The sequence below is a fragment of the Gavia stellata genome, chromosome 6 (assembly GCF_030936135.1).
Source record: "Gavia stellata isolate bGavSte3 chromosome 6, bGavSte3.hap2, whole genome shotgun sequence".
Classification (NCBI taxonomy): Eukaryota; Metazoa; Chordata; class Aves; order Gaviiformes; family Gaviidae; genus Gavia; species Gavia stellata.
The window spans coordinates 54,702,607-54,728,284 of NC_082599.1; the positions used below are offsets into that span (position 1 = coordinate 54,702,607).

At 42.3% G+C, this 25,678-nt stretch overlaps 1 protein-coding gene across 1 annotated transcript in view; it reads left to right on the forward strand.

Annotated features, from left to right (window-relative positions):
• Positions 1–264: 264 nt before the first annotated feature.
• Positions 265–25,678, forward strand: part of PDE1C (phosphodiesterase 1C) — a 315,948-nt gene continuing 290,534 nt past the window's right edge. Inside the window, exon 1 of the mRNA XM_059818717.1 lies at positions 265–349. Within this exon, the coding sequence (XP_059674700.1) occupies positions 265–349 (85 nt within the window). The remainder of the gene's footprint in view (positions 350–25,678) is intronic.

Consider the following 25,678-nt stretch of genomic DNA (forward strand, 5'->3'; position numbering starts at 1 on the left):
TGCCGGTTTAGATACCGGAGCCTCTAACCAGTTGTTAAACCCTGAGTAGGCATGTCGCTAACACGCCAGCGAGAGTGTTTGGGGGAGGAGAAAGCTGCTGGGTGCATGCCTCTCGGATTCGGCTCCCCGCGCCGGGAGATGGGTGAGGTTGGGTGTGCGTACTGTCACAGGCAGATATTGAAGGGCAGCTAAAAGCGAGCTCGAGCGCTCTGCTTCCACGGGGGGAGAGAAAGGCTGCTGCTGAAAGTACAAGCTGGCAGGATCATGACAGAGCCAAGCAGCCGAAAGGAAGGATTTAAAAAATGCCGGAGTGCTACTTTCAGCATTGATGGCTATAGCTTTACAATTGGTGAGCCTGATTTAATTCCTCTTCTTTCCTTCATTGTCTCTCTTCTCCTTTCCCCTCTTTTCTTTGCAGTTCCAGTAAGTACAGGTAAAAGACAGCTGTTGACAGCTGCTTTTTGCCAATATATGCCTTTAAAACATATAGATGCCCTGCAACTTTTGTCTGGGTTGGTTTTCCATTCTGATTCTATATTTTCTTCTGCCCAAGAAACTTGCCTTTGATACGCAGCCGCTGTAAATCCTTTCACGGGGTTTTGGCACAAGTTCACCAAGATGTTTGCAGAACTTTTGTTTTGGAACCTTATCTCAGGAAAGCCTGGGCTTCAGGATTGCAGGTTTCCAACTTGCTAGCTGTGTTTCCTTCCGATGAGCCCAGAACATAACCTTTGGGAGCCTTGGCTTTGTTTCCAATATGTCTTTGTTCACTTAGCCAGTGTTTCCAAATTCTGTAACCTTTTGCCATTTCTCAGTTTACGTAAAGATGTATGTAACAGTTCTTGTTGCCTCTCAAACGCAAAAAGCAAAATTGCTGGGGCAGGGAAAGATGTGAGGAGAGATTAGAATTTTAGGACTGGTTGTTGTAGGTGTTTGAAGAGTGCAGGTGATTGTTTGTGTTCACTGTCTTAGGGAAAAGTGAGGCTACTCAAAGCGACAGGTGTCTATGTGTTTTTCCAAGACACTTGCTGTGCAAAAGTTAAAAACAGGATTCCCTGAGCAGGCTGCTCTGCTAAAACTGCATATCTCACTAGGCTACGTTATATAAATCCCTATAGATCTTAGAAACAAAGCAAGCTTACGTCCCACTTTAATTTTTAGATGAAATCCAAGTTAAAATATATGGATAACTTGCATCTATATCGATTGATTATTACCATTCCCCTTGAATACCTTTAAGAAGACAGAGATTCTACTTCCTTGCAGTTGTGAAATCAGGAAAGTTTTTCCTGATTTGTACTAGCGTAATTGGGTCACAATTTCATCTAATAATGATGGATACAAGCTTTTTATTGGTGTGGGAGGAGATACCTGTTTATTCCTCTGCTTTATGGAAAACTTGTTTTGCAATCATTAACATCATGCAAACATTAAACTCGCTGAAAAAAATTGGAGATGGAAATATATGTTTCATTAAAATATCTTCATGCAGTCATCTGTTAATGTGCACATAGCCTTTTAAAGGTGAAACTGCCAGGCAAATGCTGCTTTTCAAATTTCTTTCTCTAATGGGAAGGTGGTAGTCCCTCCACAGGTTAAGTTGCAACATGCTCACTTTTGAACTCTCTATCTTGATCTTTCTCCCTATCAGCACCATTATTAGTAGTGTTACTTCATCAGTTTGTGTCAGTCTGGAGGATAAACATTTCCTTTTTGAGCCTAAGCACATTATCTGAAGATATTGAACATTTATGCTCAATTATGACTGTGCCTAATTATTTTTTTTTGTTCTTGAACAAAGCAACAGGATTGCTGTCTTTCTTGCTCTGCTGTCTTTATTGCTACTCGTGCTCACAAAACAATTAAACCAAATTTTGGATCAAATGACTCAGGTTTAGAATTGCAGCTTCTTCTGCTTCTTAGGACAGTTGTTGCATAGGAGTTCCTGTGCTATTTTCTTCTATTTGGCACACACAACCAGCGTATTGATTCTGTGATCTGTGCATTATATAACATTTATTTTTATATCTGGGCAAGTGTGCATTGGATTGACTCACATAACCGTGAAAACTTTGTAAACATGCTGTCTGCTATTACCAGCACTGTGTGGCAGACAGACCTGAACGATTCATCTATTTGTTAATCTTTACACTGAAGAAAATTAATGTCTTGAAAAGATCCCACAGCAACGTTAGTGTGTCAGGGATGGGCTTAAACTTCTTTTTGCCTTCAGATGAGACTTCTGTGTAGGTATCTAGTTTTGGGTACTGCAAATTTTTAAGAAGTTCTTGGGAAATGCTGAGCTGCTGCATCTGCTATTGAAGTGTCGGCAGGGAGAGAAGGCTGATGCTCTTGAGGAACAGAGTAATATGAGGTTTAGAGAAATGAGTTTCCATTTGGGCGCAAAAGAAAATATTTTGCATTGATTCACCGTTATACTATCTGCTAAGAAAGACGATCTTCACAGTGTTTTGAAAAATGATCACTTACAATGAGACAATGAAAATTTTAATGACAGACCTGGGCCTAACATCAAACGTGGAAGTATGTGGGCATGGAAGAAGACTAGTGCAAGAAGAGCTCCTTGCTGATGGCTTGCAGTTAGATAGCCTCATGTCTCTGGAATGGTCAGCATCCATTCACACAGCACAGCAACCCAGAGCAGCTTCTTGACTGCTCTAATTTTCACCTTGGTTGCTCACAGCGCTGGTGGCGGCACAGGAGAGCTGTGAGAACTCTGCACTTCCCAAGGACTTCACAGATCCCTGCGGAAGAAAGGGATGTGCCGTACCAGAAGGGCAAATGTATGCCAATACTCGATAGCTTTCTTCTGTACAGAGAAACAAAGTAGTTGCAAATCCCTTTCCTCCAGATGCTGCCCCTTCGACAGAGATCCTGAGGAGGACTGAGGTGTGCTGCTCTATGCCCGCTGAGGATTTCCATGTGGTTTTGGATATTCTGCTTTTACGGACTTTTTCCACTGGTAGCGTGATGTGAAGGGACTATAGTGGAGCCACAGCGTGAGGCATTTAGTGGGACCATTCAAGACAGGAATCATGCAATTTAGTTTGCTCTAGAAAATTCAGCGTATCTCAGATGAAGGCTTTAAGATCTTTATTTGCCATGGTCTATGTCAGCAAATTTCAGAGTCCATGAAGTTTTGTACACCCAAGTTATTGGATTTGAGGTCTTGTTTAACTTCAGCTAAATTTTCCTCCACTAAAAGTAAACCATAAGAGAACAGCAGCTGAGTTTAAAGGAAAAGAAATTAAGACTTAAGGCCTGTTTTTTTTGTTGTTGTTTTTTTTTTTTTTTTTGGCCAGCGCCTTGTCTCATCACTCCTGTGCAGATGGAAGGCTATTAAATCAGAATGCCACTGTGTTGCTTACTGACTTTGTTGCTTACTGACTTTGTTGCTGTAACTGACTGACTAAAGGTGCAAGGCAGAGAAACATCCACTGTCTATAAACCTGGGAAAATGGTAAACACAAACATTAACAAGAGGATATTTTCTTTCTGCATTTATCACCTTCCTATGACTAAGAGCTAACTTCATTAAAGCTCCCACTCTCTGCTTCTCATATCCAGAAGCACCTGGCAACATTGTTTTGTCCCGTCCAACAAAGATAATAAATTTATTTTTATGGATTAGAATGAAATGAAGTGATGGGAAGTTCTGCTGTAACTCAGGTGTTACTGGAGAGATGTGGCACTGAAACACTTAGTCTAGCTCACAGCAGTTGTTTCTAAATCTTGCAGGAAATTTTCTTTAGGAGGACACTGGCTCCATTTTGCATGCAAAAGCTCTCCCTCCGATTATTATGGAAGATCTGAGTTTTGCTCAGTGGTGCTTTTGGGCCCTATTTTGAAATAATTCTTTAAAAATGTGGTTTTCTTAATGTTGCCGGAGTTTCTCATGTTGCAGTTCACTACTTGAAACCCATTTTAACATCCCTTTCAACATCACAGGTAGAACAGCCAAAGTAGTTCTCACTGGTCCCTCTGACAGATCACTTCAGAAATGCCTTCTGTGTTTTGGTCAAAGAAAACGTTGCTTGAGGAGGTGCGTGCGCTGTGTTGGTCTGAATTGGGGTAGGGAAGATTGGAAGCAAACTAAATATTGGACTTAGCTTTATTAGGATAAGGAAAAATACCTTCAGCTCTGTGTTGTGTGTTTAACTTTTAAAGAAAATGCTGCTGTGGATTTTCTGTTATTCTTTCTTGAAAGGTTGTCCGTTAGGAATGGAATAGGCAGGAATGGGTTTTTAAAATATTCTACAAAGAACCAGAGAAATAAGAGCAGTTTCATTTTTTTGTACTGTATTTTGGCCAGAGAACTGTGTACATTATAGTAATTAACTGTTTTGTTATTGTGTATTGATTTTCAGCCTTATTGGAGTTTGTCATTCATCTGAGGGCAACGGCACCTTTGTAACCCACAAAAGAGGCAGGTTTCAGCAGAAGACTCCCGTAGGGCCACACGCAGTGCATTTTCATGGAGATTTACTTTAATTCTGCCCTTAGTTGCTTATAACAAAAAATGTCATTCCGACTGAAAACACACTGTAATTATAAGGTGCTGACAAATCTCTCCCTAATTCTGCATGTGCGTCACTCGTAGCCTTCCTTCAAAGGAGGTCTGGGAGAAATGTCTGTCTATGGGATCAGTCTGGTTTCGGGGAGAGGGGAAGGTATCTCTGCCTGCACACGAACTGTGTCCCTGGCAAAAAGGTGAAGGGGGAATGCATAGCCACCACTCCTGCTGTGGATTATAGCCTCTCCTTGTACCTAAACTCTATAATTTTCTTTGTTATGACATAATACGAAAGATTTAAAAAACAACAATGAAACCCCCAAAACTTTGTGCTTTTTTTCCCTCCCCTGTCTCTCCTGATAGACCTTACTAAGAGGATATTTTCTCAATAAGAGCTGATAGGAAGCACTGATGATTTCTGTGTAAACAGTGGAACACTGTCATCTGACATTTTATTAATATACTACAAATACTAAGCTTGCAATAGGGATGTGAGATTTTTAAATGTAATTTAAGGAAGTCTGATGTAATGATAATAGACTATAAAGAATTAAAATCTCTTCCAACATAGTCCTACCCCCAACAAATTCACCTAAAGAAAGCTGTCAGCAAATACATTGTGAAATAAAGCTCTGAAGTTATGAGAGGTTTTTTTCTGCTCCCTCCATTACTAAGTTGTGTTTTAGCTTCAAACCAGTCTGGTCTCTGTCTGCTCTGCCTGAAAAGACACCTGAAAGGAGTCTGTATAGGTGGTGTGCATATGGGTGAGATAGCCAGCCGGCCCTTTTGTGTGGGGTGGATGGTCTCTGCCATGGTGATGGGCAATAGGAATTCCTGCTGCTGGTACTTAACCTGTAGCTGCTTCTATAAAGGGCTGGAGATGGTGATTTCTGTGGCATCTACAGGGTCTTGATATTGCACTGACATCTTTGATGTTGCGGGGGTGGACTGCTGTAAGTTAAGTACCTCAAGTTGCGCCAGGGGAGATACAGACTGGATATTAGGAAAAATTTCTTTACTGAGAGAGTGGTAACACAATGGAATAGACTGCCCAGGGATGTAGTGGAGTCACCCTCCCTGGAGGTGTTCAAGGAGCGTGTGGACGTGGCATTGTGGCACGTGGCTTGATGGGCATGGTGCTGTGTGGTATGGGTTTTTTGGGGGGGTTTGTTTTTTTTTTTTTGGTAATGGTTGGACTTGATCTTACAGGTCTTTTCCAACCTTAGTGATTCTGTGATTTCTGTGATTCTGTAAACTATCTTTGAAAAGACTGCAGCGGTAGTTCTTGTGCGGCAAAAAGCTTGGCAATGTTTTCAGGGAGCTCTGCCCATTTGCCTCTGTGGATGGTCTACCTTATCGCTGCTACCTGCTGTTGACAGCTGTGCTCTGCCTGGATCTTGGCATCCAGAAAGGCAGCAAGTGTTTGGGGCTGTCTCCTTCTCTGTCAGAGTTGTTTTCAGTGAGAGGTTACCATGCAGGGTTGCACACCAGCTTCAGCAGCAGCCAACAAAGGATCAGATTCAGATTGCAGGTCCCTGTGGCAGGGTCACATCAAAAGTGCTATTTTCCTTCCTCCTCTTGATTTTATTTCTCAGGGAAGCTGCGAACAGTAAAACCTTTGCAGCATACTTTGGTGTGGGTGAATGGCCATCCCCATTCTCTGCAGCTGAGTTTCATACATGGGAAAATAACCTCCAGAGCCCTGGGTGAGGAGAGATGTTAATGGATAAAACCATTGTCGTCACTGTCAGGAAGTGTTTCTTTAATTGTTTCATATGATATTTTTTTTTTTTTTTTAAGATTGGCAAATTACGTATGTCCAGGTGTGCTCAGTCACCTCTGACTAATGTCACCAAAAGGTCTAAACCCCTCAATGAGTTGGGAATAAGATTCACTAATGGGAAGTAGCTATGAAAACTGGGCTTGTGGGGCAACAGAGCCTCCAACGCAAGGTGCAAATAGGGCAGAAGGTGGAGGCACCTGGCTGGAGATGGGGACTCCTGTTCCCGTTGTGCCAGACCCCAGACCCACCGTGCTGTTTGTCCCCCTGCTCATCTTCTGTGAGGGAAGCAAGCGCAGTCAGCCCTCTTCTAGAGACAACGAATGATTGTTGCTCCCTGCCAGGAGGGGCCCCATCTTACCATGGTGAGAAATAGCATTGCCCATGCTTTTGTTTTCTCTCTGGTCTTTGGCCAATCACTCCTGCTCCCAATGCCTTCTGAGTTGATGCAGCGAGATTAATTACAAATTTCAGATTTTTTTAGAACGCCCGAAGTTCAAAAGAAACAAACAGGCATGAACTCCTCTGTGCCTTTTGAGCTCAGTTTTAGGCAGGCAGCCAGGCCTGTTGCCTGACCGGGAGCAGCCTTCCCTCATTCGCAGCCCCAGCCGGCTCCCTCTCCCATGTCAAAAGCCAGAGGTCTGCATCCTCCTCCTCATACTGCTGCTGTGAGGACCAGAGTCTAGGAGCTTTCAAACCTAATTACCTTTGGGGATTTGCATTTCTGCCGCAGATCTTCTATTTTAAACCCTTGTGCTGTACTAATTGGTCTATTTTCCTCATGTAGCGCAAATGCAAGCTCATTCTTCCAAGTTCCTTAGCTCTGCATGAGTAAAAAAGCAAAAGGCTCCTGGACGTATCCTGCACTTATTTGTGTACTAGTGCAAATCAAGTCAAGAGGCAGGATCCTGGCCAGCGGAACCCTGCATCACTCTACTGCAGCTGGGAGAACTGCAATGATTTACATGAGCAAAGGATCTGTCCTGGACAGACTTTTGCAGTTAAAGCGAATGCTGCTGTAGATTAGAGAAGGATCTGCCCTACGTACAAGGGAGGCAAATCACGCAGCTTTTCCATGGCTTGCTTCCAAGACTTCGTCAAGATTATGCCGATATGATTTGCCTCCCCACTTCTCCCTGCCTGGTGACAGAGCTTGTATCTAACCATACTGCTGAAACTTGATCTCAGATTTCTAATAGCTACAGACTCGAAATTTTCAGGCCTGGGAACTTAACCCTCGTGACTACATCAATAGCCTCGCTCTATGGCTGTGTGCAAAGTTGGAAGCGTGGAGCGGGGAAAGTTGTAGTAATTACTGAACAGATGCACTTAATGAGGTCTCTACTGGCTTCCCAGCTGGCGAGTTGAGCCATGCGCTGGGACAGTGTGACAGCCGTCGCTCAGGTCGTTGTGTGACATCACATCCTCCCCCTTGTTGTCATAGCAGCTGCAATCAGCCCCCTGAAAATTTCCCTCAGGAAGACTGCAAACATCATCTCTCTCCATTAAATGGCAGTGCATGGTGCTTGGTCTCTTGCTGCAGCTGCCGCACAACGCTAAGTCTTATCTCTGTTGATTTAGTGCCCGTTCCAACTCCACCCCCCCTTCTCACAGTGATGCAGATCAATGAGACCTGTCAAATAGCGTGTTATTGGGAAAGGGGAGAGGATAGACAACTTGCTCAGCCAATATCACTTAATTCAGTTTCAATTCCAAGTACCTCTTCTACGTTCAGTAGATTTACAGCCAGCTTATACTCATCGGAGGTGAGGATAAGGAGCACTGTTTGGATTCAGGTTGCGCATCTTTTCTCTTTCAGTATTGACAATGAATGCTTATCAGGAGTGAAAGCTTTTCAAAACGAAATTTTACTAGCTTCTTGCCCACATACATGGGTAGCTGAAGACCTTGCAGTTCCCCCACGTGGCATGCCGATTGCTTTTTATGGACTCCCTTTTTCACCTTCTTTCTTCTTTCCATTTCTGGTTCTCGTATGCTTGAACTGCAGTAATGGATCTAGTCCCCAAAATTTGTACTAGCGATTTCCTCTTTATACTTTACCCTTTTCCCTCTTTTATTTTGTGCTTCATGAATGCCAGTGTGATTTAGCTTGAATCACGTCAACTGCAAACTAAGCTTTCTTGCTGTAGTCCCACCACACAGCTAAGTACATACAGAAAATTTCCAGGGATTTTTTTTTATTCCTAGTTCAAGTAGAGCAAGTTATTAAACCACTTTGGAAATAGAGTTGAAGTAAAAATTATAAATATGTTAACTTTCTCTGAAACCACTTACAGCAAAATGTTCCTCTGCTTAGAATACTGTGTTTGACTTTTGGCTTTTATAATCCCTATAGAAAAAGGCGAATGATTTACACATACCAGGCAGATACTCTTAAGAAAATCTAAAAGGAGATTTTTCATTCAGGGCATGATTCTGCTGTTGGATGTGCACATGAAACCTTACTGAAGTCGCAGGATTTTTCAAACAAGTGGTCCTCAGTTAGTTGCAGGCTGAGGAGCTCTGTTGCATAGTGGTAAAAGTGCGCTCCGTGATTAAATGAGAGCAATTGGTATTTTCATCAAATACCAAGTGGGTACAATTGCAATTGTAACCCTCTAGGAAGTAAGCAAAGAATAAAAATGTATGGAGAAAAAGGGCTCTCTGAAATTTAGAGATGCTACTGTCAGCTATGCTCCAAATGCAAAGTGTTGTTTTCCTCTCCCATTAAAACTGACGTTTTGCAGGATAGGATGCTTTATACGCTGCTGTGCACGATGTGAATAGCAGAATATTAAGCCTATTTAATTTATATTGATTTCCTCCCCCACTCCCAAAGCTGTGATTATTACTGGACACGTATACTACTAATAATCACTATTTCCTTTGAAATGTACTCTGAAAATGGGATCTTTAGGATGTTCAGACTTCTCTATTTGCCCTTATTTGGTGGCACTGTACCACATTTTATTAGTCCACAGGAGGGAGATGGTCTTTTTTCCCAACTGCCGGCCCTTGATTTAAAGACAATCTATGTTCTTTCTGCCTTGAACATTATCATAATTCAGAATTACAGATCTTGCAGGCCAAATTATGTTCTGACTCTTATGCAACTCTGGTAACTCAAAACATAATTTGGCCTGCAGTGTGTATTATTTTTCTTAAAACTGCCGTAGGGGCAAATCTAAGAAATCTCTGGCAAAGCTGTGTTTTTTTACCTTGCCAAAATCTGGAATATTAAAACAGAACTTGATAATCAAAGCTGATTTCAATCTGAATCATAGGGAAGGGGATCTATATTTTATAGTCCACGTACTATGTATATGGTGTATGGTAAAAAAAAGTGTTGAATGTGTATGTAACTGTTACGGAGCACAAGAGACCGTGGTAGATTCTACTGCTGCTCCTAGGAACGTAAATAATTTTTTAGCATGAATTTACAGAATCTCATTTCATGGCCCCTCGAATAACTACAGCGGTGGGATTTTCCAGATCCCCAGCTGTTGGCTAACTCTGCTGTTACAAAAATCAATGGATATCTTTAGAAAGTTCATAACAGGACACCCTGTGCTACTTTTGAAAGTTCCTTTGCAGATAAAGAGTTAATTTCTTTCTGGTAACCTCAACATTTAAATAGAATTCCGGCAGGAAATACCTAAGACCTAATGACTGCTGCTAACCTTAGCTTTTAGTTGATTGTCTGCTTTTCATAAATTATGCAGCATATATAGATCAGCTGATAATGAGCATCTTGCTTCACTTCAACAGAATGAATTCTGAGTTTTCACAAGCATAATTCAGAGTAGATTTGAACTGAAAGTGTTTAATGACATTTGGGTGCCTGTTTCTTCTGCAAAAATGATTGATTTTTCCACACTGTGAATTTCTGGTTGTGGAAGAGGTGGATATTAAGGTAGTTGTTTTACCTCTTCTCCCTATTAAATGTAGATAGAAATGATTACATGGAAACCTCCTGCCTCACAGTGCAAAGACACAGCATGCTGATGTGTGTTGGCACCGGAGCCTGGCACACTTGAACGATGATTATCCCAGAACCTGGTTGAACAGGACGTGTAGCAGCTCCTCCACGACGGCAGTTCGCAGCCCACTTTGCTTCAGGGAGCAGACACTGATTGCTGGGAAGCTTAATTCATCTGGTTGCAAAGTTGACTCCTTTCCTCTTGGCTAGCCCTGCTGCAGGAGCAAGCTCTGGGAGGAGGACTGGACAAAGACATAGGATTGGACATAGGACAAAGACAAACAGCTGGAGGAACCCTGACCAAACCATTGCTGTTTAAAATGCCACCGGGGAGTCATCACAGCAGCCTGGGGAAATCAGGGGATCCTGGCTGTTATTGAGTGTTGTACAAGAGTTTCACTTGGAAGGCTGAAGCTGTGACTTGAGTATGGATCCATGTCAGCTGGTGTTAGATCCTGTAACTAAGCAAGTGCCTCAACTATCAGTCCGGTCTGCTAACGCTCCCTAGTATTCCTCCATTCCCGAAGTAACAACAGGTTATTATTATTACAGTTGCTAGGTGGCTTCATGATATTATTCCTGTCTCCAGGGCTAATGCTTAAGGCTTAATTGTTCTTGAGTCAAGGGAAGTGCAAGTACTGAGAACGGCAATTAGAGCACTGCTGATAACTTGGATCCACTTGCTCCTGGAAGATGCTCCTGTCAGCTTGACAACATGATCAGGGTAAATTTTCCTTCCTGGGAGAATATGTTTATTCTTTAGTGATGTTTGCTGCCTTATGTTCCAGTCTAATGCTTCCTATTAATTAGAATTCATTGTGCCATTTAAGTGAAGTGGCACTTTTGAAGTGAAATTCTGCACGACGACTTGTCATTTACTCTTTGATTGTGTTTGCCTACTTGCCCTCTGAAGCAGCAACAATAATTTGAGCCTTCTGTTTTATTAGCTGTCATTTACAGTAACACTTTACGTGCATAATTATTTTTCTCTAGCTCTGCACTGGTACTTAAATGAAACCTCTGGGATGCGTTCCCAGCTGGTTGTGTGTTTACATGTTGTATTCAGTCACTTGCATCTGATCTCTCTCACATTGTTTGCGGCAAGCAAGTTTTGTGTCCTTTTGGGAAATTTTTAGCTTTGATTATTTCAGGGTTTATTAAGCACTGATCCCTTCAGATGCTTTGGGCAAGCCTTCTCGGAGAATGCCTGTATCTTTAGGTCCCTAAGCCAAGAGGCAAAGTAAATTTGGCCTTTGAGAACTTTTGGAAGTTTTGCCTGTGGTGCACAGGTGCTGTTACAAACATCTTTTTGAACTGGGAAGAGGAGGATGTTTCTGTATTGCTGAAATGAGTGTTACGCTGGAAGGAGGGGGAGAAGATTTTAGACTTGGAGTTGCACATCTTTCCCCAGCCCCCATAGTCATCTCCACCCTTTGGCAGTAAGATGCCCAAGCCCTGCCGCTTGCTGGCACTGCTGCTAACCAAGAGGAGGGGATGGAGTTTTTTGGCAATGATAGCCTTTCAAAGGAACCTGGAGGAAAGAAGAAGGGAAGACAGGACATGCTTTGGGTGCCAAAACCTCTCTCTGTGGTTTTGCTAAGGCTAATTCGGGTTTCTAAAGAAAATGATGCTGTACCTTATGGACCTTGAATTCCTAAATCCAAATTATGCAAGTTGGAAAATGCATAGGGAATTTGTGAAAAGAAGCAAATACCCTAATACTTTTGTAATTGTGAAATAGGCTTCTAGCCAAGTTTACTGCCCCAGAATGAAGCACAGAGCAAACTTTGGACACACAAAAATGAGTTTTATGCTACACGATTATTTTTAAATTTCATTTAAAATATTCAATAAACTGCCTATGCAGACGGCACATGTCAAGTTTGTCATCATCACTACAAAATATTTTTTTTTTCTTGTTTGCAATAAGCTGATCATTGAAGTCACTGAGCAGCATTCAAATGGCTAAGACATTTGTGGCTGCTATATGGAGTAATATTTGGTAACTATGGGCACTCAAAAAGGAACAAAGAACAGAATCTCTCAAAATTGTGTATGTCATTACCATCAAATACTATCTGATCAGTAAAAAGAAATAATTCTTGTAATATTTTGAATTTTGTTTTGTCCTGCACTGCCTTTCAGTCTATATAAGGGCTATATGTGTATATATCACATTTGTTAAACCATTATAAACTGCAGGAAGGATTAGCATTGGAAAATGAATGTATCTTTTAGTACAGCTGCTGAAGAACAAAACAGGAACAGTTCCAAAACTTGTTAAAGAAAAATAGCAGTGAGGAGCAGGAATAGTTAGAAAAGATAAGATTAAGGATTCAGTCTATATATCTCATTCAATATGGGTGATAAGAGAAAGCAATTCAAAATTATGCCCAAGTTATTTAATGTTTGAAAATGAGGCTGGTATTTCACATAGCAGCAATGCTTTTTAAATGAAAGGAGCATTTGCTTTACAGTTCACTGTGGCTGGAGGGCCATGTGCCACAATACTTACAGGTGAAGTGTCTAATCTGGTAATTCTTCTCCCCCTTGGAATTCAGTGGTCTAAGGTGGGCAACAATTGTTGGTATTATTCTCTCTTCTCCATTCTTTCGTTGATGCAATTCATGCCATCATAAGGTGTTCTTTGATCACTGAAATTTTGGGATGTGGATGAATAAAGCAGTAAGTGGAAAATAAATTAGACTCATAGTTGCGGAAGGTGGCAGATATTCGTAGAAGTATAAGGATAAAGCAGTCAGGATGAAGCACAGATATTATATGCCACTTAGGTTACAAAACATGGAGTTGGACTTCCCCAGTGAAAGACTGTTTAAAAAAATAACCAAAACCCAAAAAACCCTCGACACAATACCCGAACGAGAAAAGTTAGAGATGATACTGTTAAATATTTTAAAAAAGATGTCATGTGCGAAGATCCTGTAACACTGCTTGGCAGAACCAAAGAAAATCAGTGAAGGTAGTAACTAAATGAGAGGTATTTTGAGCTCAGTCATGCATTTCTATGTGATTAGTCCCATTACAAGAAATGAAAGTACTTACTACTGCAAAAGCTGCCAAATTAGACTTGTTTGTAATGATAACTTCTAAAATATAGAAAATACTTTGCTTCAGGAGCTCAGTCATATAGCTCTTAAGTGCATTTATGAAGTAGTGTTTTTGTGGTTTTTGAGAGTGCTCTGTTCCCAGTACCTTTCAGTAATATGGGCAGATGCTTGTCATGCCTCCTGCCTCTTCCTGGGACACACCTGAGAAAATAAGAGAGCAGTCGTCAGTAAAATATAGTCAAACTCCTTCCGCTGCAGAGAGCTACTGCAGTAAGACCTTTTAAAGGAGGGTATTTTTAATCCCCTCTCTGTTGCATCCACAGTGTCACATACATTGAGGCAGGAGGCCTTGTACCATTGTCATGATGGTCTTAAAGGTCTTTTCCAACCTAAACGAGTCTATGAATCATATAGCTCCTTGAAGGTATGTATACTTTCTGCTGTGTATTTGTAGGGCCAGCCAATAGCTCCTGCTGCACAGAGAGACCACAGCTGGTTTGTCCTGAGGAGCAGAAGTATTTTTCCTTGGCTTATGTTTCTATCTAAACAGCCATATGTGACTTTTAAACTAAGACTGGTGTTATATATTAGCCAGTGTCAGTGTTTTGCTCAGGGCCTTCACCAAGCATATATATTCAAGTGCAGTGCGATAAATGCTCTGACTCAGGCCTTGGATCTTTCCTGCTTTTATCATAGGTTGACAGCAACTGGATCTGAAGTTTGGTGAATCTTTTAAAGATATTAATTCTAAATTTATGCAGTATTAAGACAAAGCTGCTCTTTAAATTGAGAAGATACCTTTGGGGGAAGAGTATATGTTGTACTGGTCACTACTTTTATGGGTATTGGTAGTTCATGTGAACTAATAATGGTAATGTTGGCAAATATTCCCAGTGGCATTTTTCACATCAGAAGTGCTTAATGGTTTGGCTGTACTTGCTTCAAAATGGAGATTTTAAAAAAAGGGGTTAAAGAAGAGGTTTTTATATTCTAAAATGCACAGCACCTTTCACAGAGTCACAGAATCACTAAGGTTGGAAAAGACCTGTAAGATCATCAAGTCCAACCATTACACACATTACATTGTGTGAGTGAATCCTTTTGCATCGTGACTGGAGACCAGTTGCTGTAAAGGCGACCCTGAGAAGAGCGGTCTGCAGGTACTCACCGGCAGATTGCCAATGACAGGGAACTGGGAAGCAGCACTTGGTTTCTGCAAGCGTTAGTTATTGACCTGAATTCCATTTGCTTGAAACAATTATATCAGATGGGATCACGTCACCAGTCCACCTCTGCTGCATGCTGGTAGAAAGCAGACAAGCTGAAAAGGAGAGAGACGGATGATGGTGCTCCTAACATCTGCACCGGCGGCTTGTGAAGTGGTGTAACGTTACGGTATGGTTGACTTGCTGTGTCGCCTATTAATGAGAAGTTTATTTACCAGGATTATCTTTCTTAGCTTTTTGCACATGCTGTTCTCTATTTGTGAGAAACCCTTCCTGTCTGTGCCACCTGGCAGGTGGGCCAGAGCAGCGTTAGGTTTTGCTAATTAAAGATTGGGCTTGATTTCAAGAGCTGGAGGAGACAAATCCTCCCCTGTTCTTGGCCTGCTCTCTCAAACACAGGCACACAAGCACAGGGTCTTTTCTGGGTTTAGTTATGCAGTGCAGGGTGCTTTATCACTGCAGGGAACTTTATCACTGCAGGGCAGTATTTCTTACCTGGCCACTCAGAATAGAGTCCTGAAATAGGTCTAAATGTCCTTTATATCTGGGGGGGGAAGGAGTGTGCATGCACTGGTGCCCAAGTACGTGGGGAGTCTTGTGGCGTCTCACCAACATCTGCAAATTGACCATGAACGAAGGAAGCCAGAAACTCAGAGCATTGCTACTGGTGAACCACTTTTGCAATATTTTTGGAGCCATTCTGCACAGGGTTATAACTGAAAGAGAAATTAAAATATTTATTTTCATCCTGTAATTCACAAGCAATATGCTTTAAGTTAGCCTTACTTTGAGCAAGGACTGGACCTCCTCACCTCTGGAGGTTGGTCCCAACCAAAGTTGTTCAGTAATTCTATATGTGAATGAAAAGTTTCTCCACATTAAGATAAGGCAAAAAAGAAAATCATACTTTTAAAATATTTTTTCTTTCATTTTCAACTTTCTTTCTTATTTTTTTGCATATCATGAAAGGATTTTATTCTCCCATTGAAAAGATTGGCAAAAAGTTCTGCTATTTTCAGTTGGATTGAGGCTTGGATTTGCACAGACAGAAATGCATTTATATTGCATGTAGAAGGAAAAGCTGGCATCACCTTCTTTAGATTGAAGCTTCTCTTACAGAGTCTTTTGAAGCTATCATGGGCAATGGGCAAAGTTTGTGCGGTGTATCTCTCTTCCCTACAAGTAGCAAGAAGGCTGTGACAAAGGAGAAGTGACAATAGCTGCATGGCACCAGGGCGGCCTGAGTGGTCCGCTGTTCACCTTCAGCCTCCTGTTCCTGAGACAGTGCACAGAAGAGGGAGAAGGGAGGCTTCTCTGATGATTAAAACTGAGCTGCCCAACAGTTAAGGGGAAGCATTATGGTGAAGTCTTTTCAAAAAAGAGGATGTAATGCTCCTTCTCTCACATGCAGGATGTGCAACCAAGGATGAATCTTTCATGGCTTGCTGTCTGTGCAAACCTGCCAGTGTTGGTAGATGAAAAAGCAGTAAAGTGCAGGGCATTTCCAGCCAGAACTACCACTGATGTACTTGTGCTGTGAATCCACTCTGCTATGTGCCATGTGCAGTGGTCATCTGTCCAGGATTCCTGTGATTAAAGAGCTAGCAGGTCTGTCTGCCTCTGCTTGTCTTTCTGTCAGCATGCAGCTGAAGTGCTGTTGTTTTGGGGAAAGGAAGGAATTTCCAAGGCCTCATTTTAAGTATGCACGTGTGTACTTGTGTGAATTTATGGAAGCAGGGGGAGGTAAAGGAACTATGTAGCAATTGTACACAAATTTAGCAGAGGTATAAATGACCAAAGGTATAAGGCAGTGAGGACCTGGGATTTGAGGAAGCTCCAAACAGAAGAGAGGGTTACTTGAAAAGGCATTGTTTACACTTTGTTGCCTTCCTTGCTACACTCTTTCGGCCCCTTGGCCAAATCCCTATGGATTTCATAGGGAAACATTATAAGTGACGTGTAGGAAAAGAGGAATGGGGCAAATTACATGTTAGTAAGTAGATGCAAGTCTCCTCCAAGGGAAAGGTGGAACAAGGTGTGGGCTTCCTGGCATGCGCTTCCTCGAGCGCTATCTAGGTGTGCTCTGGGTCACCTCTGGGCTTGGATGATGCCTGAGGTCCCTGCCTGGCAGGGGGGGAAGGAGAGCAGGCGTCAGAGGAACTTCCTCAGGAGTCCCACTCATAGCCAGAGGACTAAACCTGGATCCCCCTGGGAATGCAGACTGAAATAGAAGGGCGAAGGAAATGGTGTATAATTGGTCCCTATTGAAAACAATGGGATTGTTGCCTTGTAAAACCAAATATTTTGTGAATGGAGCTTCCAGAGACTGCATGCTTTGGAGCTCCTTTATAGTGAACTCTCCTAGGAGCTGGTAACCAAGCCAGAGCCCACAGCATGTTTCTATTCTCTGCTGAGTATGACCTGTCCATGCCTACGAAGATATCTGATGGAAACCTGACCGGACAGAGTGATGATCCCAGGGGTGCATACAGCTTAAAAATTAAAATGGGATGCTGGAAAGGAAAAGATGCAAAACAGAAAATAGTGAGTTCATCTCTTGAGAAAGAAAAATCAGAAATGCCTATTTCCTTTCCCAGTCATGTCTTGCTTTGCCTGATACAAACTCAACTGAAATCAGAGGCAATGGGTCCTCTTTTCTATTTGGCTGTCGGAACAGACCCAGTGAGAGAAAATGTGGGCAGAGCTTGCTGCTGGAAATGCTGGTTTGACCTACAGTTAACTGTCTCAGCCATGCTTCCCAGTACCCAAAAGTCTTTTATATGTGGTCCAAGCTAATAAGTGTCACTTTTTAAACAGGAAAAATAGCTCTAATTAATAGGAATAGCAGCTCAGCATTTATCCACTATGTTCATTGTGCCACAGAATGATTTTAGTGAATCCATCTTTAATTATATCTGGCTAAAGGAATAAAAAATTTTCAGCTGTGACAGCTATTTTCCTTATTGCATAGCATCTTTGTTAGTAAACAGACTAGCCTGAAATGTTTGGCTTTATGAACTGCCAGAGAAAGCAGTCCAGTCTGTGGAGTATTGCAATCTTTGCATAGCGTGAGGATGAAAGATGATGTATGTCCCAAAATTAGGTCCTAACCACCTAATATATCTAGAAGAAACAGTGTAGAGGAAGATCATAAAAGCTCCCAGGGAGGCCTGTCTGCTCAGTGCAGCTGACAGATGTGTCAAAAGGTGAAAGCACACAGAATCACAGAGTGGTTGAGGTTGGAAGGGACCGCTGGAGGTCATCCTGTCCAATCCCCCTGCTCAAGCATGGCCACCTAGACCCAGGATTGCCTAGGTCCATGTCCACATGGCTTTTGAATATTTCAAGGATGGAGGCTCTACCACCTCCCTGAGCAACCTGTGCCAGTGCTCGATCACCCTCACAGTGAAAAAAGTGTTTCCTAATGTTCAGATGTTTCAGTGTGTGCATATTGCCTCTGGTCCTGGCACTGGGCACCACTGAAAAGAGTCAGGCTTGGTCCTCTTTGCACCCTCCCTTCAGGTATTTCTACACATTGATGAGATCCCCCTGAGCCTTCTCTTCTCCAGGCTGCACCGTCCTAGCTCTCTCAGCCTTTCCTTGTATATGAGGTGCTCCAGTCCCTTAATCATCCTTGTTGGCTTTTGCTGGACTCTTTCCAGCATGTCCATGTCTCTTGTACTGGGGAGCCCAGAACTGGACCCAGCGCTCCAGCTGTGGCCTGACCAGTGCTGCACAGAGGGGAAGGATCTCCTCCCTCAACCTGCTGGCAACACCCCTAATGAAGCACAGGATACCGTTAGCTGCCTTCACTGCTAAGGCAAGTTGCTGGCTCGTCTTGAAGCACAGCTGGCCTTCTCTCACCCATCAGCGAGGCCAGGCCTTGCGCTTGGGCATGACACTGCTGTGACATCTCCCCTCTTTTGTGTGCCCGGGAATAGCCAGGACCAGGAAGCACAAGAGAGAAATCGTGGCGCTGCACAGTGTACTAGCCCACCTCACTCCAAGTATCCCAGCTGGAAAATGTATTTTTAGGCTGTGCTCCAGTGCTGTAGCTCCTCTCCAGCCACGAAACCTACCACGGCATTGGGTTACGCATTGGAAACGGGGCTGCCGGACAGAAGGCGTGTGTGGCTGGGCTATAATTGCTGTTGAGGAAATCAATCTAATACTTCATGACCTCTTTTGTTCTGTCTTGTAGCACATATTGGGCAGTATCAGTACAGGGGTTTATTACAGGGCAGTTGAAAACAATCCGGGGCAATGAGGAGTGAAAGGCAAATGCAAAGTATTGTGGTTTTTTTTTTTTTTATTTCCTTTGAATGTTCCTGTTACTACTACAGTAGCCTAAGATACCTTTGCTATGGATACGGAGGCTCTAGCTCTCTTAATTCTTCAGGAACAACTTGTTTACAGCCTGACTGCACCAAGATCATAAAGAGGTGTGCTGTTCTTGATGGCCATCAGAAAAGTGCCTCTCTGTCTTCATAATGGACGACATTTGCAAAAGCTCCTAATGATGTGGGAGCCGAGGCTCTGCTTTCAGGTGTGACACAAGCACTTAAGGACTTACATCTCAGTGATCTTTAAAAGTAGGACTTGTGCCTCCTCAAGCATTACCTGCTTTTGTATCTTAGTACTGATGTAGAGTAATGGCTGCATCAATCTTGTATTTCCAGGTAGCAGAAGAGCCTGTTTGGCTGAGCAAGCATGTCATTGTATCACCATCAATTTAAGTACCTGGATAAAGTGCTCTGGAGCTACTGCATTTCCCCCATGCTAGAGAATCCTTTGATTTGCCACATCGCACAGTTTTATGACCGAGCTGTTGCATCAGAGCTGGCAGGTACATGTGGGTGAGATGGTTTGTTGCTCTGTGAGGGTTATGGATTCAGTTATTTTTAAAACCAGTTCCTTTGGTGAACAGGAAAACACAAACCTCACCCGTATCGGAGGCTGAACTTCTGGTCTGGCATTCCTTTAGCCGTGCACAGCTCAATGATTTTCTTTTTGAGTTTTTTTTTTTAAAAGATCGTTCTATTTCATCCCTGTGTGGAACAGCAGCATACATTCTTTCCTTTTTTTTGGTGTTCAGCAGGGGAATAAAGGTGCCTGTGAGGAATTCGCAGGAGGCCTCATTTACTAGTATTACAAAAGTCAAATCCAAAGGGTCACACCCACAAGAGCTTATTGTCAAACTGTGCTTTACCAATGGAAAAAAAAAAATATGTTTCCATGGTAACTTCCTAATGAGTCTGCTTGAAAACCTTTCCAAGAAGAACTTCTTTTCCAGCGGATTAGACATTTGTGAGGTCAAGCAGCTCCTATGCTGTAGGTATAACCTCACATGATATTACTGGTGGTTTTTACACAGCCCAATTATTTTCAAGGAGAGAGCCTCAAACACAATCTGGACAAGTAGCACATAAAACCAGGTCAGGGCAGGCTTTCACCTAATTTAAGGCATCCTCATCTGAGGTAATCATGTTGGCTTCCTTTATAATCAATGTAGAGAAATAGAGTCTTGTAGGGTTTTGTTCATCTGACCTATTTTAGACATCAATCTGCAGCTGAACTGAATCATGTCATGCCCTAGAAGTGCCATTTTCTTTCTATTGATTATGAAGGGAGCCTGGATGACTGTATCGCACTTGTCGATACCTAGATCTGAAGAGATGCCCCCCTCAATCCCCAGGTGCTTTTGCAATCTAGAGGTCTAGAAAATACACTTTTAGAAAAAAAAAGGTAGAATGAGTGATTATATAGTCTGGAAAAGATAAAATAAGGGACACGCATGTAACAGTTTTCAAGCACATAAGTCATTTGAAAAGAAGGGAAAAGTAATTGAACTGGAGAAAAGGAGTGGGTTAAACACTTCTGATAGTAAGGATAGTGAGACACTGATGTTGCACTGAGAAGTACTGATTATCTACTTTTTTGTGGAAGGACTCCACAATTTGTTTCACTTCCCAGCACTCTACAAGTTCCAGCCTTCTAACAGAAAGGTACTTACTGATAGACTTCTTTCCTGTTGTCAAGACAACACATGGTTGTATATCCTGCTTTTGTTTCTCAAGGATATATTAAAAAAAACCAACAAACAAGCCAACAGTTTTTTTCTTTTTTTCTTTTTTTTTCATCCTTGTAAAGGGATTGTTTTGAGCAAGGTTTTTTATGGTTTTGGGCGGGGGGGTTGTCAAAGAGTTTTGGATGCCAAGAGTACAAGAAGTGTCATACAGTATTTGAATGGAAATAAAATCTGTATAAGATAGTTAAAATATCAGAAAAGCAATAAAAATTGCATATTTATTATCTACAAACTAAGTGCTTCATGGGACATCGGGAGAGATTTCACATGGTTCAAAAGAATCAGCAATGGTGCTTTTTTTGAAAAAAAAAAAAAAGAGTTAAAATCTTCTCTCTCATTTTTCTCATTTACCTGTTGCAGTAACAGGAATATTTGGCAGTGAGATCATTTGAAATGTGACAGTGGATGTTTTTACTATGTGTATTCCTTTTTTTTCCCTCCCTACTAGTAGAAGTCAGTCATTCAGACCAAAGTTTTCTGAGCAGTTCAAGGTGTTTCAAGCCACTGGTACCATTGAAAGAAGTAGTTCTGCCATCTCCCTCCAACTAACTATGTTTTTCTGCATCGTCATCACCTTCAGCCACTGCAGATGGTGCTGCATCTGGGCAGAGCACCAGAGCTAGGACTTGACCCAGGGTAAAATCAGTGTCTTGTCTTTTCTCCCAGTGTCAGGAAGAGCTTGGTGCAGGTTTGGAAATAAACAGAAGATGAAAGGATAGGACTGCTTCTTTTGGTCACAATGTTAAAGTGTTGGTGAAAGCAGGAATCCAGTTGTGTGATGCTTGCTTGTTTTGACGGCATTGTGAAACTTCCTTGGTCAGTAGTTGGCATCTTTTAGTAACTTTGCTAAGGGTGAAGTTTAAATATCATTCTTCCAATTACAAAGTATAATTTAGGGAGCAAATGGTGCTGTAACAAGAAAGCGTGTTTTGATTTTGCTTTGTTTTCATTAAGGCATCATCTGGAAACCAAGGACATTTGTCATTCTTTTAATGATTTTTAGAGTGTGGTGGGGAGTCTGGACCCGCTTCCTGTGAAATCATTAAAAATAATCCAACTAATCTGTGTGGGCTTGATGTCCCTCTTCTTCCATGTACTCATAGATGAAACAGTTAGTATTTAGATTTATTGCAATGATCACCTGCTATTTGCAGAGCAAGCCATTTGTTAGTGGACTTACTGAAAGGAAGTTTAGCAATTGGGATGACAAACATGGATGATATTACTCTGCTGCATATGGAGCTACTTCAAATTGTAGTTTTTAGCCTTGCAAATACAGCTGATTTTCTTCTAGGAAGAATAAAAAAAATATTTTCCTGTTTGCAAAAGCGTAGGTTATAAATCCTATCAGAAGTTCTGTTTTTGACACCTAAGTTCAGACATTGTGTCTCTAAAGCTTTATTTTCCAGTATGCTTTCCCAAATGGAAGCAGATATGTTCAAAACAGTGAAAATGTCATTCCAGGTTTGGTCATTGTCCTCTACGATGTTTCTGTTTGACCCAGAGTTCAGTTGCACAACTTGGTCACGACGATGACGTGCGTAACAAATTTCTGCCCTTTTCTGCAATACTCTAAGTTTGCTCAGAGGTTAATGTCTCTGACTTCTGGATTGCTAGCTCAAAACATATTGTGAGTTGGTGGAAGTTTTAGTCAATGTGACGTCGTTTTTTTTCTTAACGTGTTTAAGCCCTTAAACTCCTTTTTCTATTCAGGAGTGTTCAGAGCCTGAGTCTGAAAGCTGAAGAGGGCAAGTGCAAAATCCAGTAGCATATGTTCTGAAATATTTTGAAATATAAACTACATCATGTGAAACTTCCTGGCCTTTACCCTTTCAGGGTACTTTTCTTGCCTCACAACACTGAGTGAGTTTTATATTCTCTACAACTTCACCTCTAGTATGCATCAGCATTTAGAACATTAAACGAAGCGAAGCTATGCAGTCTGGATCCTCCTTGCAGAGGAAACAAAGTGGAAAGGAGGGAAACCACTGCAATTGCTTCCACGTTTTAAAACCTCAGAAAGGTGAATGCCTGGGAAGTTTGAAAGTGCTTCCTCAAACAAAGGCCCAGAAACTTTTTGTTCTTCACCAGTGAATGTGGAGATGCTAGTGGAATTTGAGGAAGAATGGATTTGTGCAGTGGGGTTGCTTCTGGGACTGTAGCACAGCTTGCTGCATTGCAAACAGAAACGCTTTACGTGCCAAAGGCATATAATGTGGTATGCGCTGGAATGCTGGCTATGGATGCTGCAGACTAGTGGCAGGCTGGGAGCTTTGGAGAGGACTAGAAGTACAGGCACCTTCCATGGGTGGCCAGTTGGACTTACCTCAGTGAACGTCTATAAAGTTGCACGCACGCTTACTCAAGCTGGCTCTGAAGTGGATGGACCCCAGCTAGCTTCAGGGTGGAAGATATCGTCTAGTTACGTTATCACCCTGTTCTACCCAAACTAACAGAGCCTTCTGAAAGCTTGCTAGTTTTATAAATGTATTTCTTACAGTAGGGTTTTTTAAACTACGATTAAATGGTGCTTTCTGAAAGGCACAAAAGCACTCTAAAGGCTAATACTGTGGGGTTTTTAGCTATTTTGATTCTAAGCTAAACCTGTTCAATATGTACGTTAGTGTTCATATACATGCACAGACCAACCTAAATCCAGGTTGCAGCATGCTTCACTGAGGTTCATGATTTCTAATGACTTTGCTTGTACAAATGTCACCATCTGGAACTAGCTCATGTGACTTTTTATATTGAAGGAACAGACTGATTATATTTAGAAATCTGAGACTAGATTTTCTTGTGATATTACATTACACTGTCACATCAAATTTCAATAAGGGCGGATTTGTGCGGTTTCCACCTAAAACGAATAGCTACAAAATACGCAATGATTACCCAATAAGGTTGTATCACTTGATTCTTTCACAAGATATGTAAAGAAAGAAAAAATTATTTGCTTCTGCTGTGCAGATTGTAAGTTTTTCAGCTTTTCTTATTCAGCTCCGCTGAAACTTCTGCATCTTAAGATGTGTTTCAAAATGTACTTTATTAAAGCTGAGTACATTAGAAACTTCTCATTTTAGACTGAAAGGACACTGCAAGTTCGTGTATTCAGATAATAATCAGTTATATCTGCAGTTCTAGTCTGGGAGACTGAGTCCTACCGTGGCTGATTATATCTGCAGCTGAAACTGATGATAGTTCAAGAAACCTTGATATGGACAGTTTGGAATTGCTCTTTGAAAGTTTCTAAGGGTGTCAAGTTTTAAGACGTTAGATTTCCTTCTGAATTATTGTGCCTACATCCTGGCCTGAATCCAGGAATACTGCTTATGCCACAAATAGGTTTCTTCAGAAAAGCCTCAGAGATTAGAAATCAAGCCTTCTTTTACAGACCTGAAAAATGGTTGTTATTCTTGTCCTCCCCTTAACTGTTTTCTTGGGAAGAATGTGACCTTAGAAAACACAGAGGGTTAGGTGGGGGGAAAGGCCTGCCACTTCCTGGGCTGTGCTGTGGGTACAGTGAGGTTGTTACTGCAGGCATAGTGGTTTTTATATTTTTTTTTTTCCCAGCCTAGGCTGGAAGAGACCTTGGAAAATCATTTGTTCCAACCTTTTGTGGAAAGGGAAGCCTAGATGAGATTATCTAGCACCTTATCCAGTCACATCTTGAAAACGTCCAGTGATGGGGACTCTACCACGTCCCTGGGGAGGTTGTTCCAGTGATTGATTGTTCTTACTGTAAAAATATTTCTAATATTGAGATGAAACCTCTCCTTGTGCAACTTGTACCTATTGTCCCTTGTCTGCCTCGTGTAGCTCCTTGTGAAGAGAGAGCCTCTATCCTCTTTGTAGCTGCCCTTTAAGTACTAGAATACTGCGATGAGGTCTCCCCTGAGCCTCCTCTTCTCCAGGGAGAAAAGAACTAACTCCTTCACTATTTCCTCATACAGCAGGTTCTCCAGCCCTTTGATCATCTTCATGGCCCTCCTTTGGCCCCTCTCCAGTCTGTCCACATATTTTTGAGTTGTGGGGGCCAGAGCTGGGCATGGTACTCCAGGTGCAGCCTGGTAAGTGCTGAGTGGGATGATTGTGTTCCTATCTCTGCTAGTAATGTCCCTGCAGATGCAGCCCAGGATCAGATTTGCTGTCGCTGCTGCAGCAGTGCACTGCTCACTCGTGTTCAGCTTGTCCACCAGGACCCCCAGGTCCCTTTCGGCAAGGCTGCTCCCCAGCCACACCAATCCTAGCCTGTGCTGGGCCATTTGGTTATGATGTCCCAGGTGCGGGACTTTGCACATGTCTCTGTTAAACTTCATACAGTTCTTGCTAGCCCACTTTTCCAGCCTGTCCAGGTCTCTCTGTAAGATGGCTCTTCCTTCTATTGTGTCCACCTCGCTACCCAGTTTAGTGTCAGCAGCAAACTTGGTGCGGGTGCTTGCAATCTCATTGTACAGATCATTTATGAAGATGTTGAACAGAGTGGCTCTCAGTTTTGATGCCCAGGGGACTTGTGACAGCTGCCAGCCTGAGTAAAAACCATTGATCACCACCCTCTGAGTATAGCCTGTGAGCCAATTTCCTACCTTGGTGGGTTGACCCTGGCTGGATGCCAGGTGCCCACTAAAGCCACTCTATCACTCCCCTTCCTCATCTGGACAGGGGAGAGAAAATACAATGAAAGGCTCGTGGGTTGAGATGAGGGCAGGGGAATCACTCACCGTTACCGTCACAGGCAAAACAGACTCAACTTGGGGAAGTTAGTTAATTTATTACCAATCAAAATCAGAGTAAGATAATGGGAAATAAAACCAAATATTAAAAAACACCTTCCCCCCCACACCTCCCTTCTTCCCGGGCTCAACTTGACTGCCGATTTCCTCTACCTCCTCCCCTTGAGCAGCACAGTGGGACGGGGAATGGGGGTTGTGGTCAGTTCATCACAAGTCTCTGCTGCTCCTTCCTCCCCAGGAGGAGGGCTTCTCACACTCTTCCCCTGCTCC